Source organism: Nyctereutes procyonoides, unplaced genomic scaffold, assembly GCF_905146905.1.
Source record: "Nyctereutes procyonoides isolate TBG_1078 unplaced genomic scaffold, NYPRO_anot_genome, whole genome shotgun sequence".
NCBI lineage: Eukaryota > Metazoa > Chordata > Mammalia > Carnivora > Canidae > Nyctereutes > Nyctereutes procyonoides.
In genome coordinates, this window is record NW_026575120.1 from 997,026 (window position 1) to 1,014,172 (window position 17,147).

At 32.2% G+C, this 17,147-nt stretch overlaps 1 protein-coding gene across 2 annotated transcripts in view; it reads right to left on the bottom strand.

Moving 5' to 3' along the window:
* Window positions 1-17,147, bottom strand: part of MICU3 (mitochondrial calcium uptake family member 3) — a 95,217-nt gene that overhangs the window by 16,325 nt on the left and 61,745 nt on the right. Inside the window, exons 8-9 of one of the 2 annotated variants that reach the window (XM_055335398.1) lie at window positions 14,417-14,455; window positions 4,561-4,656 (exon numbers count right to left, since the gene is read on the bottom strand). In XM_055335398.1, the coding sequence (XP_055191373.1) occupies window positions 4,561-4,656; window positions 14,417-14,455 (135 nt within the window). The remainder of the gene's footprint in view (window positions 1-4,560; window positions 4,657-14,416; window positions 14,456-17,147) is intronic. The other variant, XM_055335399.1, reaches the window with a different exon arrangement.

A 17,147-nucleotide genomic window follows, 5' to 3' on the forward strand; every position in this document is an offset into this window, starting at 1 on the left:
CTTGGACAGTATTCTGTTTCACAGAAAACAGAAGTAAAAAGTATTTATTTCTCTACAAAGGGTAAGTTGTGTTCTATGATCTCTGACAAAAAGTCATCTTACCCATTTCACACTAACTCTTGGTAATCTTTTGATTTCTTATAGCTCTCTTCCCAATCTTTCATAAAGATAGCTATTCTGTCCTTCATTACATTTGTTGGATCTGTATTTCCTTCTCCCTAGACCAAATATTATTAACTTCTAATGACTAATTTGGCATCATAAAGACATCTTGTGATTGGGCTTTTTCCCTCCTACATGCCTTCTTTTAATCCTTGTTTTTCTTAAGTGGTCCCTTTGCTACTTTGATTACTTAGGCCTCTCTTAAAACCTCCAACATGTAGGGTATCTTCTACTTTAAATTATCTAAAATTGTTGAAGCTCTTTAGTAAATTGTGTAGTCTTATTTATGTTTGTTTAGCTTGGATTTTCCTAAGTAATCTCTAGCATATAACCTTCTTATAATTGGGTTGGAAGATTTCTATTTAGTTTAGTTTGCTGACAGGTCCCAAGTATTTTTCATATATATAAATGTGTTTGTATGTGTATACACTTCCTCCCCTGTAATATATCTAACTTCTTCAAAGATCTGATTGCCAGGGAGAAAGTAACACAACCTGGAAGCCAGGTGTCACATACTATCTTTTAAATATGCCTCCTAAACAAGCTTATAATGGATATTGAGGAATATTAGTGGTGCCAACCTTTCAGTATTCTATATATGACAACAGACTAGGATAATTTTGAGTAGTGCTCAAAAGACACTATTACTTTCACAATAGCTTTAGGTTGAGGAGACAGACTGCTATAAGAAGAGGATTTAAAATCAGAATGCCTGAGTTCATAATCCTTAGTTTCCTTATCAGTAAAATAGGCATAAAACTATCTATGATCATGGTTTTGAGGATAAAATTAGACTATGAGTTTAAATGAAGCATATAAATGTTAATATTGGCAGCATAAGATGCTTTGGAATAAAGCATTAAGACCTTTGGGAAAAAAGAGAGATCTATAAACAGTCTTTTGTGATTGTATATAATCAAGCCTAGTCCATTATTATCCATGGAACAAACTTAAGTAAGTTTGGGAAAAAAATATTTGAGAAGGCATGCCTAATGGAGCACAAGAGCTCTGGAGGTTCCATTGAATCAGAAATCAACATTAGGAACTGGGGTATCTATCTAGAAGCTGGAGGGGTGGAATGTGGGTGAGAGATAAGGTAAATCAGAAGAGAGGCCATGGTGTTTTAGAAAAGTTGCTTACTTCACAAATAAACACTGGTGTGGTGAGCATATTAAGATGATGAGCTCAAAGCCAGTCAAGGATTCTGCCTTTGAATCCTGACTTTTTTCCTTATTAATGAAGTGACCTCGGGGAAGTTAATCTCTCTGAGGATATTACTACCCTCAAGAATAACAACAGTACCTACCTTAAAGTGTTGTTGTGAGGATCTGGTAACACATCTAAATCATTTACCACTAACTGGCATATTGTACATGCTCATCAAATATTATTATTATTTTTGCCAAATCAATATATTTCAGTTGAAAAAGGACTTGACAAGACAGAAAAGATAATAATGTTGAAGCTTAGTGGAAAAAAGTTTTACATGGCACACTCTTACTTCTTTTTTGTTAACTGAAACTACACATGTGTTATATAGATCTGACAAAAAAATGCCTTCAAATAAGAGGTCACAGGAACACCCAAAATTAGTGAACTCAGGTAACAATTATGAAATATTTTCCTTTAGTGCAGTGATGTCCTTTACCTCAAAATCTAACACAGTGAAATGAGATGGCTTTGTTTTATACAGGTTTTCCATAATGACCTCATTCTTTCAGCTTTTCTCATGCCCACTGAGCAGAGCAGATCTTCGTTTACAGTCTTTCATCATCAAAATCTTATTAGACTTAGGTTGCACTTATCCAGATAATCCAGACCCACAGAGGCATAAGTAACAGTTTGACATTAGGAAAAAAAAAATTAGAAAATGGAAATGGTGAAAACTTTTCTCTCCCATTCAATGAAACAGAGCACTATTGGGAGTCATTGAAAACCATACCAGTGTCCTTAGTATCCTAACAGTGTTATATAACTTAAATCACAGGGGAGTTGGGACAAAAATAGAGACTTTATCCCTTTGATTCTTGTGTCCATTGTTAAAATAAAATGAATTCAGGTGTTTTCATAACAAAGCAAGAAAAATCCACAAAAAAATCCCATGGGCCATTTACATAAAACGCCCTTATCTTTGTTGTCAAATGATTTCATCAAAAATAAAATAGACAAATACATTTACATGGAATTAAAAAGTATGTAAAAATATTATAGATTTTTAAGATAATCTTTCAACCTATTTTTACTGATTACAATGGGATAATAATTTTATTGAACTCTATCTAAGGGCAAAGGGGAGGGAAATCAAATAGATTTCTAAGCTTTCCTTCTGAACAACCAATTTGAATCCTGAAATACTTCTACTATAAGCAATTCAATGTTATGGTGGCATTAGTAGTAACCTATAAGGAGTTTCAATGAGTTGTAACTCAACTACGGTTAATTTTCAATTATCCTTTCTAAAGTGGGAGGGTAGTAAGAGATAATCTCCAAATAATTATTTTACTTTAGAATACAACGTAAGTTTTGTTTTCTTCTTTCTTCTATCAGATTTACTTTCATGATGTTTGAATCAATTCATTAATTAATTTTGTAATTTATGATTATAGTGTGGATTGATTATAGCCCATGATATGCTAGTAAACTAGCTCTTTAGGAAACAAAACAAAACAAAAGCCTGATTTGTAGTGTTTGCCAATTTCTATGGTATTAATACTTCTATCATAGCCACTTTCAAGTACCAATAGGATATTACGGATGTTGAGTTGGAAGACATGTACAGAATTAACTCTAGGAGCCATAAAAGCCAGCTCCAGCATACCTCTGACAGAGTGATAAACATCTTTGAAAGGTCTTATGCCTACCTTATAATCTTTGAGTGTATGTAAGAACTGACTAGGCTTCTGATATTAAACCTCCCAAGACTTGAATTAAATTCAACATTGAATTAGTGGATTGTGTCTAATTGTGAGAATTTCAAGCAGAGTTAAATTAGATTACAGATAGGCTGGAGGCCAAGGTGAACAATCTAGGAGGGAGAGAGAGCAGTGATAGGCCTGTTAGTTTGAAGCTAGGACCCAGTTTGTTTCTAGGACTCTAGGGCCAATGTCCCTATTTGCTCTTATTTGTAGGCACTGACTAGTATGTGCCTGCATAAATGATTATAGAATTAAGTACTTCTGAAATATCTTACATGAAACATCTATTACCACTTTATGCCTAAAGAAACTGGTTCAAACCCAAAAGGTGATTTTAAAAGGTTAATTACTGATCATAATTACATCATATTGACATATCAGGGGTAAATTAGAGAAAGGGCAAAATGCTTTATTTATTTGTTTTGGGATTTTAAAAATTGAGCACAACTGACAACTTTAACATTTCCAAGTACCTGTGCCAGTCTAAAGATGCCAATTGGAGAAACACTACATACAGATAAGAGAAGTCACACCTGGTTCCAGTTTACTTCTCTAGATATTTTTAGGCATAATTTTTAAAAGTTAAACTTCAGAAAATGAAAGGAGAAGCCAGCTTTAAAGATGCAAAGAATGAAAAATATATCTTAGTATTTACTGAAAAGTTCTTTGTGGTAAGACTGATAGTCATTTCTAATAAATTCTTAATAGGATATATGAAATCATGTTTAATGTAGAAGACATATAGTCCATCTTTTAAAATGACAAATCCCTAAAAAAACAAATAAACCCAAAACAAAATGACAAATCCCTAGTAACAGTGGCATGATGAGTGAGTGGTGGAAGTAGTCCACCTGAGTGCAGCAATAAGGTGCATGCCTATGGAATTCCAAAATAATAATGAATAACAGTCAGTCTGTTTTTAATTTTCTATGCACTGGCAACCCAAAACAATGTCAAGTTAAAATAATCCTCCCTTCCTTGATTGACTGCTCCTACCATACCTCCCTTACTCACTCTTGGTAAGCTACACACAACTAATATTAGGAAATTAAATGTTTGAATCTACCATAACTCTAAAGCATTAGTTGTCTTTTACTAAGTTAAAAGTTTCAACACTTCATGAAACAATGCAAAATTATAAGGTTAAAAGATTCAGTGAAACTATAAAACAGTATTCTCAAATTTCCTAAAGTGATCCTTAAGTTAAAAATAACAATATTTATTTTTAATTAAGTTGGAAAGTCACATTTTCTACAACAAGCAAGTTGACTTAGCATAGACTATTATAGGTGATCTTGCAGCCCCTGCCCACACAGGTGACATATTCAAATACACCATTTACATATAGAAATGATTGCTTTACTGTAGAAAAAGGAAAATAGAAAATTATTTTTGGTTTCATCATTGTAACTCTAAAATGAAATGAAGACTAGTTTAACAAAATGGCAAATAGTACAGGGTCCTGGTTGAGGTTTAATTATACCTCTGCGAGGTCTGAAAAGAGTGCTTGGCTTGTATTACGTCTCAGTGTATCCCAATAGCTTCTGGAGACAAGTTCCTCAGCATCTGTTTTAAGTACCTGTAGAAGTTTTAAGAAGTACATCTGAAATCTAAAGAATAGTCACAAAGAATGATAATTTATACACTTTAAGTCTCTTCTAGCCAACCTTGAAAAGAAAACACATTAGCTTACCTGTTTTGTTTTTTGCTGCGCACAACAGTATTATATTACATTGCTGGTAAACCCAGGGTATTTTCAAAGGTGTAATGGTATATAAGCACTAGTTGGACATACAATGTGGCTTTGTCAAAAAGAATCACATTCCTCAGCCCTCCCCATGCTGTCTACTGAAACATGGGTAACTTCTAAGAAAGTGTGAAACAAAAACTTTATTCACACCTTATGTGAAGTAAATTCATTCTGAGAGTATTGTGGTAATCTTGTAGCAACCTATAAAAATTATGCTTAATTTAAAAATCAATTATTATTGCCTAGTATATATCATGTTGATGCATCAAAGAATAAAAATGACCACATTCACATGTAGAGAAACAAAATTCAAATCAATCTAAAACTTGTCAAAAAGAAATATGCCAGTTTAGGTTAAACTAGTCAAAGCTACTCAGGAATTTGGTAGGTTTGTCTACTGTGAGTAGATACGGTACTTTCTACTCTATCACAAGGACAGAACACTAGCTTCTGTCTCAGAACTGGCTAATCTGAAGAAGGTGAAATCATGATTAAGATGTGCAGTCTAATCTTCATATGAAAATGTAGAAGTACAAGCATAACTTGGGTCTCTGTAAAGATAATTAAATGCAGTTTCTGTCAGGATTTATCAGGGAAGATTTCACAGGGTCTCAGGCTTAGTATTCTGGTTCTTGTGAGAAGAAAATGCTGCATGATGTACATAGGAGTGAGTGTCTGACGATGAAGAGAACTTTTATTTTTGTGTGTTTATTTTAAGTCTGGTGCCACTAACAAAACTATAATGTGTTCAGGAGTTATTTCAAAAAACTATAAGCTTTAATTCATTATTATTAATTAGAAAAACACTGCCTACTGCCCATATTTTAATAAAATCTTAATAATAAAGTATTATTTTGCAGGAACCACTTAGATAAATGTAGACATATTTATTACAATCAGTGTAAATGCAGCAATATGTCAGAGAATCTACTCTTCACACCCTCTAGTAACAAAACAAATTTTAACTAAGAGTTATAAGCAAAGTAAAATTAGCTGAATTCAGAACAAAGTTCATCTCTTTATATAAATATATATGGTAGAACCTCAATAAATGTTAGCTAGATTGAATATTCTGAAAATATTATCTCAATATTTTTCAATGTGGATACATTTTTTATTGTAACTGAAAAGGTTAGTATATGATAAAGGGGTTGTTAAACCTATCAGACTACAAAAACCTATCTGACCACACTATTATTTGGAGGTTAACAGGAATAACTGATTCACTTTGTAAAGTAATGCCTCCTTCCTTCTTCCAACCCTGGTCACCATCACCACTCACACACACACTTCCATATGCACACACACCAACATGGATGACATCAGAAGGATGTTTACAAAATATTAAGGGGTAAAAGTAGTTTGACAAACTATATTGATATGGATCTCTATAGAAAAAAATATACTTTCTGAGCATAGAAAAGAAGTAAATATATTTGAACATAATGATTATCTCTGAATGGTGAGATTAAGATGTTTTCTGTTTTAAAATATTTTAAGAATGTTTATTTACTTTTTTCAATTAAAAAAATCTTATTTAGAACATAACAGCTTAATAGTCCCTTGTGTCGAAAGCTTTCACACTCAATATTTAGGTCCAAAGATTAAATTATAATAGAATATATAACTGAATTGCTGTAACTGCTGATATATGGTTTTTTATCCATACTCTTTTAGATGAGAGTTTCTGAGAAAAGGAATAATATTCTCACAGCAACTATTGTCATTTCTTGTATTAAGGGGAAAAAAGCTCATGTATCAGTGATTTTCTTGGCATAGTCATAGATTCCTATAAATGTGTCTGTTCAGGAGCCAGTATTTAATTTTTTAATGATTTAGCTGATGAGAGTAAATTTTCAGAACATGCAAAACTAGTGGAAAAGCTCAATATCAGAAAAATATAGTATTTAAAATAAGCTTAAAGTAGCAATGACAATCAGAATAGATTTTATAGCAAGAAATGCAAAGCAGATACAAAACCAAAGTATCTGCCTACAGACTAAGGAGAGACTGAGAGGGGAGATGCCCAAATATAACTAACTGAGCATTGTGATGGTTATGTAATAGACATTATGATGCTCTGATATGTAAATATGGGAAAATTTGCAAAGAGTTCCTTAAGTCTTCTTCTCAGGGTCTTTGATTACTACATGAACTTTAGGCTTCCTTACTAGAATGTTAAGTCAGTTGTAGACTTTTATTAAAAGAGGTAAAAGTAAAAGAAGACATAGATAGTTCAGAAGAACTTCAAAATGAATGGCACAGGCAAAATGATGTCCCAAATGTACTGTATTCTGTAAGTGTGACACATTTTTTGCCTAGGTTTAGAGTCTGTTATTAGTAGAGTTTTGGTCAAGAATTCTCTATTTCTTTTTGGCTGAGCTAAAGTAGGAATTCTACTGAAGACATTAATGATAGAAGGAAATTAATGATGACATTAATGATAGAAGGAAAGAAGGAGGTATGATCTGAAAAGTTCCTAGGTTGAAATCCTAAGCCCCAAGGTGATAGTATTAACAGGTGGAGCCTTTGGGAGGGGATTATCAGGTCAAGGTGGGGTGGGGCAGAGCCTTCATGAATGGGATTAGTGCCTATAGAAGCCCAAGGGAGTTCCCTTATCTTCTTCCACCACATAAGGACATAGGGAAAAAGTGCCAGTTATGAGCCAGGAAGTAGATCCTTATCACACACCACACTGCATCTGCCAGTTCCACGATCTTGGACTTCCCACCTTCCAAAACAATGAGAAATGTTTGTTCTTTAAGAACTATTTATTTTTATTTTTATTTATTTATGATAGTCGCAGAGAGAGAGAGAGAGAGAGAGAGAGAGAGAGAGAGGCAGAGACACAGGCAGAGGGAGAAGCAGGCTCCATGCACCGGGAGCCCGATGTGGGATTCGATCCCGGGTCTCCGGGATCACGCCCTGGGCCAAAGGCAGGCGCTAAACCGCTGCGCCACCCAGGGATCCCGAGAAATGTTTGTTCTTTATAAACCACTCAGTTTATGGTATTTTTATTATAAAAACATGAATTGACTAAAACAGAAGGAAAGAAGGAAGAAAGGAAATAAAAGAGAGACAGGAAAGACGGAAGAGAAAACAAAGTTAGGAAAAAAGAAGACTGATTTCAAGAAGGGAATATTATCACTGTGGTAAGCAGAATAATGGCTCCCTGAAGAGGTAAATACCCAATTTACAGTTAGTATCTGGGAAAGATTATACTCAGAGATTGGGCAGGCTTGGAAAACAAAAACAAAACAGAAGCCCAGAGAACCAGAGAGTAAACTGTCTTTACTATTAGTGATGCTCAAATAACACATACACAAAAATTAAAAACAAACAATAAAAAAATTTGTATAATCTGTGCCATTATGACACCTGTGGCCTGGAAAACTATAATCTGAGACTTGTAATTTCAAGTTACATAGAACTGCAATTTTCCACAGAAACACACACACACCACACACACACACACACACCACACACCCTTCCTGGAAAAAAACACACCCTTAACCCAGTCCGTAATGAGTCTCCACAGACACATTCCAACAAATACATGCTCAAAATACAAAATTACTAAACACAGAAGAGCATAAACCACCATAAGTGAGAACCAACAGAAACAAACAAAAATAGAAGACCTGCCAACTTCAGATACTGAAATTATTAGGTATAGAATATAAAATAAGTTTAATAAGCTTAAAGAATATGAAGCTGTATTTGAAAGGATTTTTTTAGTAAAAACAAACTACCAAAAATTAGTTGGCTGATCAGAAAAAGAACTAAATAAAGCCTCTGGACATTAAAGATGGAACCACTGAAGCTTAGTATTTTATTACATGTAGCTAGAGAGAAAATTAGTGAACACGAATGTAACATGAATAAGTTATACAAAAATGCAATGTGACGATAAAAATATGGCAAATTATTAAAGAAAAGTTAAGAGACATAGAAGACAACATGAATGTCTATGAAAGTTCCAGAAAGTAGTAACAGATAAAATGGTAAAAAAAAACTATATCCAGAGAGATATTGGCAATGAATTTCCAAGACTTAATGAAAGAAAACAATACCCATACTTGAGAAGCCTGATAAATTTCATGATAAATAAAAGCCAAAAGACAGATACACTGTAATAAAATTGTAGAATACCAAAGGAAACAGAATCTTAAAAGTAGGTAGAAAGAAAAACAAGATTAAGTACAAAATAATTAGATTCAGAGCTTACCTTTCAATTTCAATAACAGAAGCCAGAAGACTGGAATGATATAATTTGCTGAAAATAAATATCAAACTACAATATCTAGTAAAATTATCTTCCCAAATAAGGGCACAGATAAATAAAGATAAAAAATGAATTCACAGAAACAGAACAGATTGGTAGTTGCTAGAAGCAGGTTGAGGGGTAGAGGAGTGGATGAAGATGGTTAAAAGATACCAACTTCTAGTTATAAGTAAGTCCTGGAGATGTAAGGTACAGCCTGGTGACTACAGTTGATATTGTACTATGTATTGGAAGTTGCTATGAGAGTAGATCTTAAAAGTGTTCATCAGAAGAAAAACAATTTGTAACTATCTGAAGTGACAGAGATCAACTAAACTTACTGTTGTACTCATTCTCTAATATATATACATATCAAATTATGTTGTACACTTTAAACTGATATAGTATTATATGTCAATTATATCTCAATACAACTGGGAAAAAATAAGGGCGAAATAAAGTATTTCCAGAAAGAACATCACTTGAGGATATATGTTCTGAGATTAATATTGTAAAAATTAGGAGAGAATGAGATTAAAAAGGAGATTAAGAAATGGCAAATATGTAATTCTAAACTAACACTGATACTATATATTTAAGAAATCTAGTTTCTGAGATTTTAAAAAAAAATATTGTATAACCTCAAGTATCCCTGCCAGGAGAATGAAAGACATCAAAGCACTGTAAGACTATTTTTAAGGAAGAGGTGAAATAGAGTCTATTTAGTGAGAGACTTCATTATTTTAAGTATACTTAGTATTAAAATTTCAAGAATAACTATACAAGAAATAGAAATATAATGAGTGTCTTCTAAACTAATAGGAAAATGAAAAGAGTAAAAATAAATCTTAGTTAATTCAAAAGAAGGTAAGAAAGAAGAGTATACACAATGGCTAAAATAAATCCAAATAAATCAATAGTCACAATAATGTAAATTGACTGGATTTGTCAAATTAAAAAGTACAAATTATCATCCCATATAAAAAAGAACCAATAAAATACACAGATTATATGCTTTAAAGAAGACATATCTGGATATAAGGAGAGAGGCTGAAAAGATAGGTCAGACTTCTATTAATGAATGACAGGATAGTAAACAGCACTGACCTTCTCACTGACAATAACTGAAAAGGTTGGGCAAAATATAAAAGATATCTTTTTAGAAGTATCATAAAGACATTATTTGCCTCTGGTACTGTGTTGATTGCTGGTGTGGTGGGTGAAACTGCTGGTGCCTTAGTACAGTGACAGCAATGGCATCAAAGACAAATCATTACATTCTATGTAAATCATTACATTCTTCAGTTCCATATACTCACATCAAAGAAATACACTTAAGAATGTACTTGCTAAAGAATAAAACTTACAATTTTTAAAATTAACCTTTGAGCACACATATTTTTCATATTTATTGTGATAAAACTAGAAACATACATAAAGCACTTCTGTCTTCTGAAGTATGATGGTTGTCTTGAGAAAAAAACATTAGTGCAAAGGTTTGTTTTGCAGGATGAACTAGTCATTTATTTCATGAACTGTCATTTTTACTTGCAAGAACAACGGCTAGAGAAACTGTAGTTATTCAGACTTTGGTAGCTGACAGGCATTTTTGTGAAAATGAACCAAGTGAGCCTGTCACTTCAGGCCAACAATTGATAGTATTTGTTGCCAAAATAACAGGTTGCAACAGGCTGAATGCAGAAACATCTATGAGAAACAGCTCTCTTCTATTAAACCAGACATTATAGAGATTTGCAAAAAATGTGAAATACCATTTTCTTCACTACATTTTTAAACTTATTTTTCATAAAAAATATCTAGCTTGTGAATTTATTATTTCTAAACAGATTAATAAATACTTTTAAATTTCTCTTTTAATTTCTAATGTGATAAATATAGATGCAACCAACATAAAAACTCTTTTGGGTCCTCTATACTTTTCAAGAATGTAAAGGGATCCAGAGAACAGAATGCTTGAGAACTGTTGTTACAGTAAAAAAATTAAGTGAACTAGGATTTGATACAACAGTGCATATGAAACTGACAATCCTGATGGTTGTGTCAAAGAAGCAAGAACAGAAAAATTCATATAATATTATTCCATTTGTATGAAGCACAAAAATGGGTAAAACTAATATTGTGGAGGATGCATTAAGTAGGTGGTAAAACCCCAAAGCAAAGCAAAAAAGTGATTTATATAAAAGTAATGATTGTGGTTATCTTTTGGAGGAGAAGGAGGGATTATGACTAGAAAGACCTATGAAGGGGCATTTGGGGACATGCCAATGTTTTATTTATTGATATATATGAGGGTTTTTTATTATTCTTTAGTTTATATTTATATTTTGTTTGCAGTAAATTTCTTAACTAAAAAGTGTATTTTAAAAATAAGAGAAAGTTTCATCATTATTAGAGAAAAAATAAAATAGAAATTACAAAATATTAATAAAAATAAAGTTGATATATTTATTTTGACAACTATATTGATTTTTAGGCAAAAAAAACATTTCTAGAGATCTGTCTTCTTATATTAGGCAATAACAACACTTCAAAATATATAAAAAATTTAAAATAACAAAATTTTAAGTAGAAATTAACAAGTCTATCACTGTAATGTATACTTTAACATACTAATTAACAGATCAAGCTGACAAAAACATTAATGATACAGGTTTAAAACCTGTATTAACATGTTTGGTCTTAACAATATAACCCTATACCCCCAGTTGGAGAATACACATTCTTTTCAAACACAGACATTGTCTTAGTCCATAAAACATGTCTCAACACATGTTGAAAACTGTATAAAAATTGGCATGTTTTCTGATTACAACAGAATTACGGTAATTAGAATAATCTTTAAAAAACTTAAAGAAATCATATAGGGCATTTCAAAGTAAAATATACTTGACTCTGCACTATTTATTCTTTTGAATTTTTTATACTTATTTTCATTGCTGTGGCAAGATAATCAAAAGTTGAATATGAGAAATATGGGAAGAATCACGGTTGTTTGCAACAGAAAAGGCTATAAGGTAACTAACTATCTTCATAGATATGAAGGAGAATGTTCAACCTTACACTCTACCAAGAAATAATTTGACATAATACAGGCAGAAGCTCCTGTAAGAGTGATTAAATTTTCTAACAGGCTATTGCAAAGGCCACAGAACCTCTCTATAGTCAAAGTCAGGAGGGTCCCTACCTTTCCTGAATGAACTTCAGGAAAGAACTAGAAACTAGGAACTTCTTCCTAACAGTAGAATCTTAGGTTATATTCAGCTCTAGGATCTGTACTCGCATTGGATACTTTGACACTACAGTTGATCTACAATTTTGGAAACCAGCACATAACTACCAGTTAATATGTAACATTGTACTAATATATTTGTGCAATATGGATATCATGGTATTTCATATAAATTTTGGGGCCAACTGAATTTTTTTCTAATTTTAAACAAGTTTCCCTTGGTGCTTCCATTTTTAATTTTTTTTTTTTAATAATCATCTCCTTCTGAACAAAAAATCATTCTATTAGAGGAAAAAACAAGTCAGTATATATAACCAAGTAAACCCTAAGGGAGTTGAAAAGTCATGTAATCCATTTAATAATAAGATGGTGTCATTTAAAATGACATCAGGTTATATCTCCTTAAAATATGTGTTTTATATTCTTAGATGGAAAAATGATGTCTTCAGTTAAAAAATAAAAATAAACAAACATTACCACAATAAAATGTAAAATCATATATTTACTTTCCTATTAAATAAGCAAACAATATAATTGAAATAGGCAATTTAAATCTGCTTAATATTATTCTCTTACTGTCTGAGTGACTGCAATTTGTATATGTAAATTAAACTAGAGCTATGTTAGTACCTGTTTCCTTTTAACAATAATACTCTGGAATGTATATGTTTAATAACTGCATAATCATCTATATGAAAATTATTTGCATTTAAAGGAAAAATATAAAATGCCAGTTGGAAAAATGGGTCATGCAATGACACACGAAATTAGAAGATTAAGTAATAAACTCACAAGTATTATTAACATTTATTAAGTGTTAGAGGGCATATGGCATTATAATCAGATTTTCATTTTATACATTCTTACAAATTTTTGTAATGATTAATAGAGGAACATTAAAATCTTTAAGAAAATGGCAGACTTTATCTAATGGAAAACAGTAATGAATTCTGCTGTATAAGTTCAAAGTAATTGTAAGGTATCAATTATGTTTCAGTCATAAGGGTCTCATGGACTTGGCTTATTCTCCAACGTGTTCTAGGTCCATTCCTTGTGACTGAAGCAAGATAACTTGGGTTTATTTTTTGCTGAATCATTCTCCAATGTATGTTCAAATCTAGGACAGAGTTAATTTTATTGTTTGGAATTTTGATTAACTCTAACATAGGAGACAGCATACCTGCTTGTAGAGTTGGATACTATAACACTTTCGGCAGGACACTGAGTCAGTAAACCTGAATTCAAGGGCTTCTCTCAGAGGGAGTTTCTATAATTTGAAAGATCCTTCTAAGTGACTTAAGGATCCTGGGGAAATTAAATGAACTGTGCACATTTACATACAAAAGGGGCTATGGCCTATTCTCAGTTGTTTAGTAGCTGGGCTAACCAACAAGCTCTGACTTTCCAGGAAGAAGGAAAGAAGAAGAAACCTTAGCATAAGTATATCTGGAAGATCATTTGCAGGAACTCTCAACTTTTTCAAGAAAAGAAGAGTCTGAAAATCATAATCCTCTTTGCGAAATAACATGATACACTGATATATTAAACATATCAGGTATCATACCAGACTTCTGTATATACCACAGGCAGTATCCAGGAATCAAAAATTTTAGAAAAATTTTGCAGAAATACTGATGACTAAGAAAAGTCTATCTATTAATATTCTCTTTATTAGAATTGAGAAAAGACTATATCTGATGGAAAGATCTAGATCTTAAAATACCTGTGTTCTGCAGGAGCATAGCCTGAGAATCTGCTCCATAATTTGTACTTAACTCTTCAAAAACTGCTGAAAAATATAAAATTTTGATTATTTTACCAGAGCTTCTAGCTGTTGTTCACTCAGCTTTTCCTTATTTTAATCTAAAGTTAAAAATACACAATTGCTCTGTAAATCTTATTCTTCTCATAAGTCTAGGAAGGAAATAAAAATTTTGGCTTGGCTGCACCTTATCATATTCAATAAATTCCTAAACATTCTCAATAGCAGATATAGCTGTATATAAAGAAATAGCATTATAAGTATAACAGGTGAGGGCTATTTACATAAAGAACATTTAAAGTATTGTACATACACTATTAGTAGGAGAATGGTATCCATAAAGTTGAAGACGCTGACATAGAGCACAAAGGGCCAAATGAAGTGTCACATTTCAGAATGAACCCAAGTATAGCAAAAGAAAAAAGAAAAAGACGACAAAATAATCAATTAGGAAGGGCAAATCATTATGCTACATTCTATATAGAGCACACACACAAGTGGGATAAATGTTAAAGATGAGTAGCAAAGTTTTCAAATCTCATATAATTAAATATTAAATGAATTTGTGCTCATTTCAACCATTTTCATTTTAACTTTCTGATAGAACTATTGCTTTGAGTAAAACATTCCTCTGAAGTACACAGTTCCATTTAGACATGCTTCAGCAATTCTATACGGGTTAGGGGAAAAATCTAGATGTAGCAGCATGGCAGTGGAAATGGTATGAGAGATCTGCAGTGGAATCTTGTTCTATTTTTAGTGCTGTGATCTTAGGCAAGTTAATGAACTTCTCTAAGATGGCTTTCTCATCTGCAAAACAGGTATGATACTTACCTGGCAGAAATGTAATGAGGACTACATGGGAGTAACATTTATAATGGATATAGCACAGAGTGTCTCAGAAATGTTATGTTGCCTTCTTTCCTTCTGAAGCATATACTGGTAAGTGGCTACATGTTTTAGCTCATTTAATCCCTGTAACGATCACATGTGGTCATTACTACTATTATCCCCATTGCACAAATGAAGAAACTGAGGCACAGGCAGGTTAGGACCTGTTCAAGGTCACCCAGATAATGAATGACAGAGCTAACATTCAGACTTTGAAAATCTGGCTCCTGAGCCTGTGCTACACTGTCTCCCTAATGGAATCTATATATTTTCACTATAAGCCAAATATCAACTGTTTAAAAACTCAAAAATCTCATCAGTTCAGATTTGCATTATTTAAAATGTGGCAATAATCAACAATAAGTTACCTCTAATTATCAATGTTGTTAAACATAATAAAAATATTTGTAGAGAGTTGTACTGTCTTAGAATGTTGTTTGTTTAGTTCAGAGGCTGTACTAAAAATTATTTCTGAATTGTTTTAAGTAATTGTTTTAATAGCTAAATTATGTAAACAAATTTCAGGTGCACTAATTAAACTGTACGATAAACACTATGAGAACCTGTGCAGATCAATGTCTCTAGGAAGCATTTCTTTACATATAAGCAAATTATACAGTATATTACTTATAAATTATTTTTGTTTTTTAAAACAAGTCTCCTGGGGATCCCTGGGTGGCGCAGCGGTTTGGCGCCTGCCTTTGGCCCAGGGCGCGATCCTGGAGACCCGGGATCGAATCCCACATCGGGCTCCAGGTGCATGGAGCCTGCTTCTCCCTCTGCCTGTGTCTCTGCCTCTCTCTCTCTGTGACTATCATAAAAAAAAAAAAAAAAAAAAAAAGTCTCCTCCGTATATTTACTAGAGAATGCTTCACTGACCTATATACATATAAAATTATACAATTTAGGGTATGCTAATATAATTTAAATTTCATAATTCAGATAGACTTTCCCTAATTAATCCAAGTTAGCGAGGTTTTATTGTATCACTATTATGAACTATTTGCATTAAATCAGCATTAACTTTACCTAAAGCTCAGAGACCAGCTTTGTGCTGACACTGTAACTTTTCCCAACATGGGTTGTCTGCTATCATTTCTCCTTTTCCTCTCTCCCTTTGTTACTTGATTTATGTATATATTAGTAAATGTTAAAGATTAGAACAGTATTGTGTTTTTCCTGAAAGATCCATAACTCCTTTTTGGAAGTAGCATAAATAAACAAATAAATATTCTGAAACTAATGTAAAAATTGTGTTTCAATTATGCTTAAATTACAAAAATTAAATTTCTATCTACCACTGAAATATAATCTATTCTATCACTGAGGTATATCAAAAGATTAATTAACATAGTTCATGTTTTATTAACAACTTGTTTATCCAGTTAAGTATATTTAATCTATCAAAATTAAAATAATTGCTTACTCGTTCAGTATGTTATCTACAGAAAACAAAATTTCTGAAGGTATTTAATTCTCCATTGTTGTTTGCTAATACTCTAAAAAATGGCATTATGGGGTTAATTCCTTTGGGATTTATTGATTATAATTTGAAAACCATGAGACCTGAATTAGAGAACTTGAAATGCTCCTTTTAATCCTTGGCTAACATTATAAGCAGCTCTTTGATTTTTTGAGTGTCTTCTATAAGCTTTGTCAATTAGAATATTGGGGGTGGCTTAACAAATATTGATAACTATATCACAGACAAAAATCCTATGAAAAATAGGTATTTCACATCCTGATCATCTGATTTTATTAATATAAATATAAATACACACTTAATCTATTAGGATTGAATATGGCACCATTTGCTACAGATAATCCATGTTTTTAAAAAACTTATTACATATCCTTACAACAATGAAAATAATAAAAAATGTTGCAACTCTCTGAAGTTAATTATTTGAATTCCAAGTAGACCAACTAAACTGTACAGAGCCACTAGTTTGCAAAGGAAACAGTTATCATTTACATCTCAACAAAACTGTATTTCTGCTATCTAAGTAAGTACCAGATGAAAAATATGTTATAATGGGTAAAAGTACAGTTTGGGAATTGCCCAGGTTAGACTCCAATCTTGGCTTTTCCATAATTACAGATAATAACAGAATTTTTGGCAAGTTAAATGCATGCAAATCATCTACTACAGT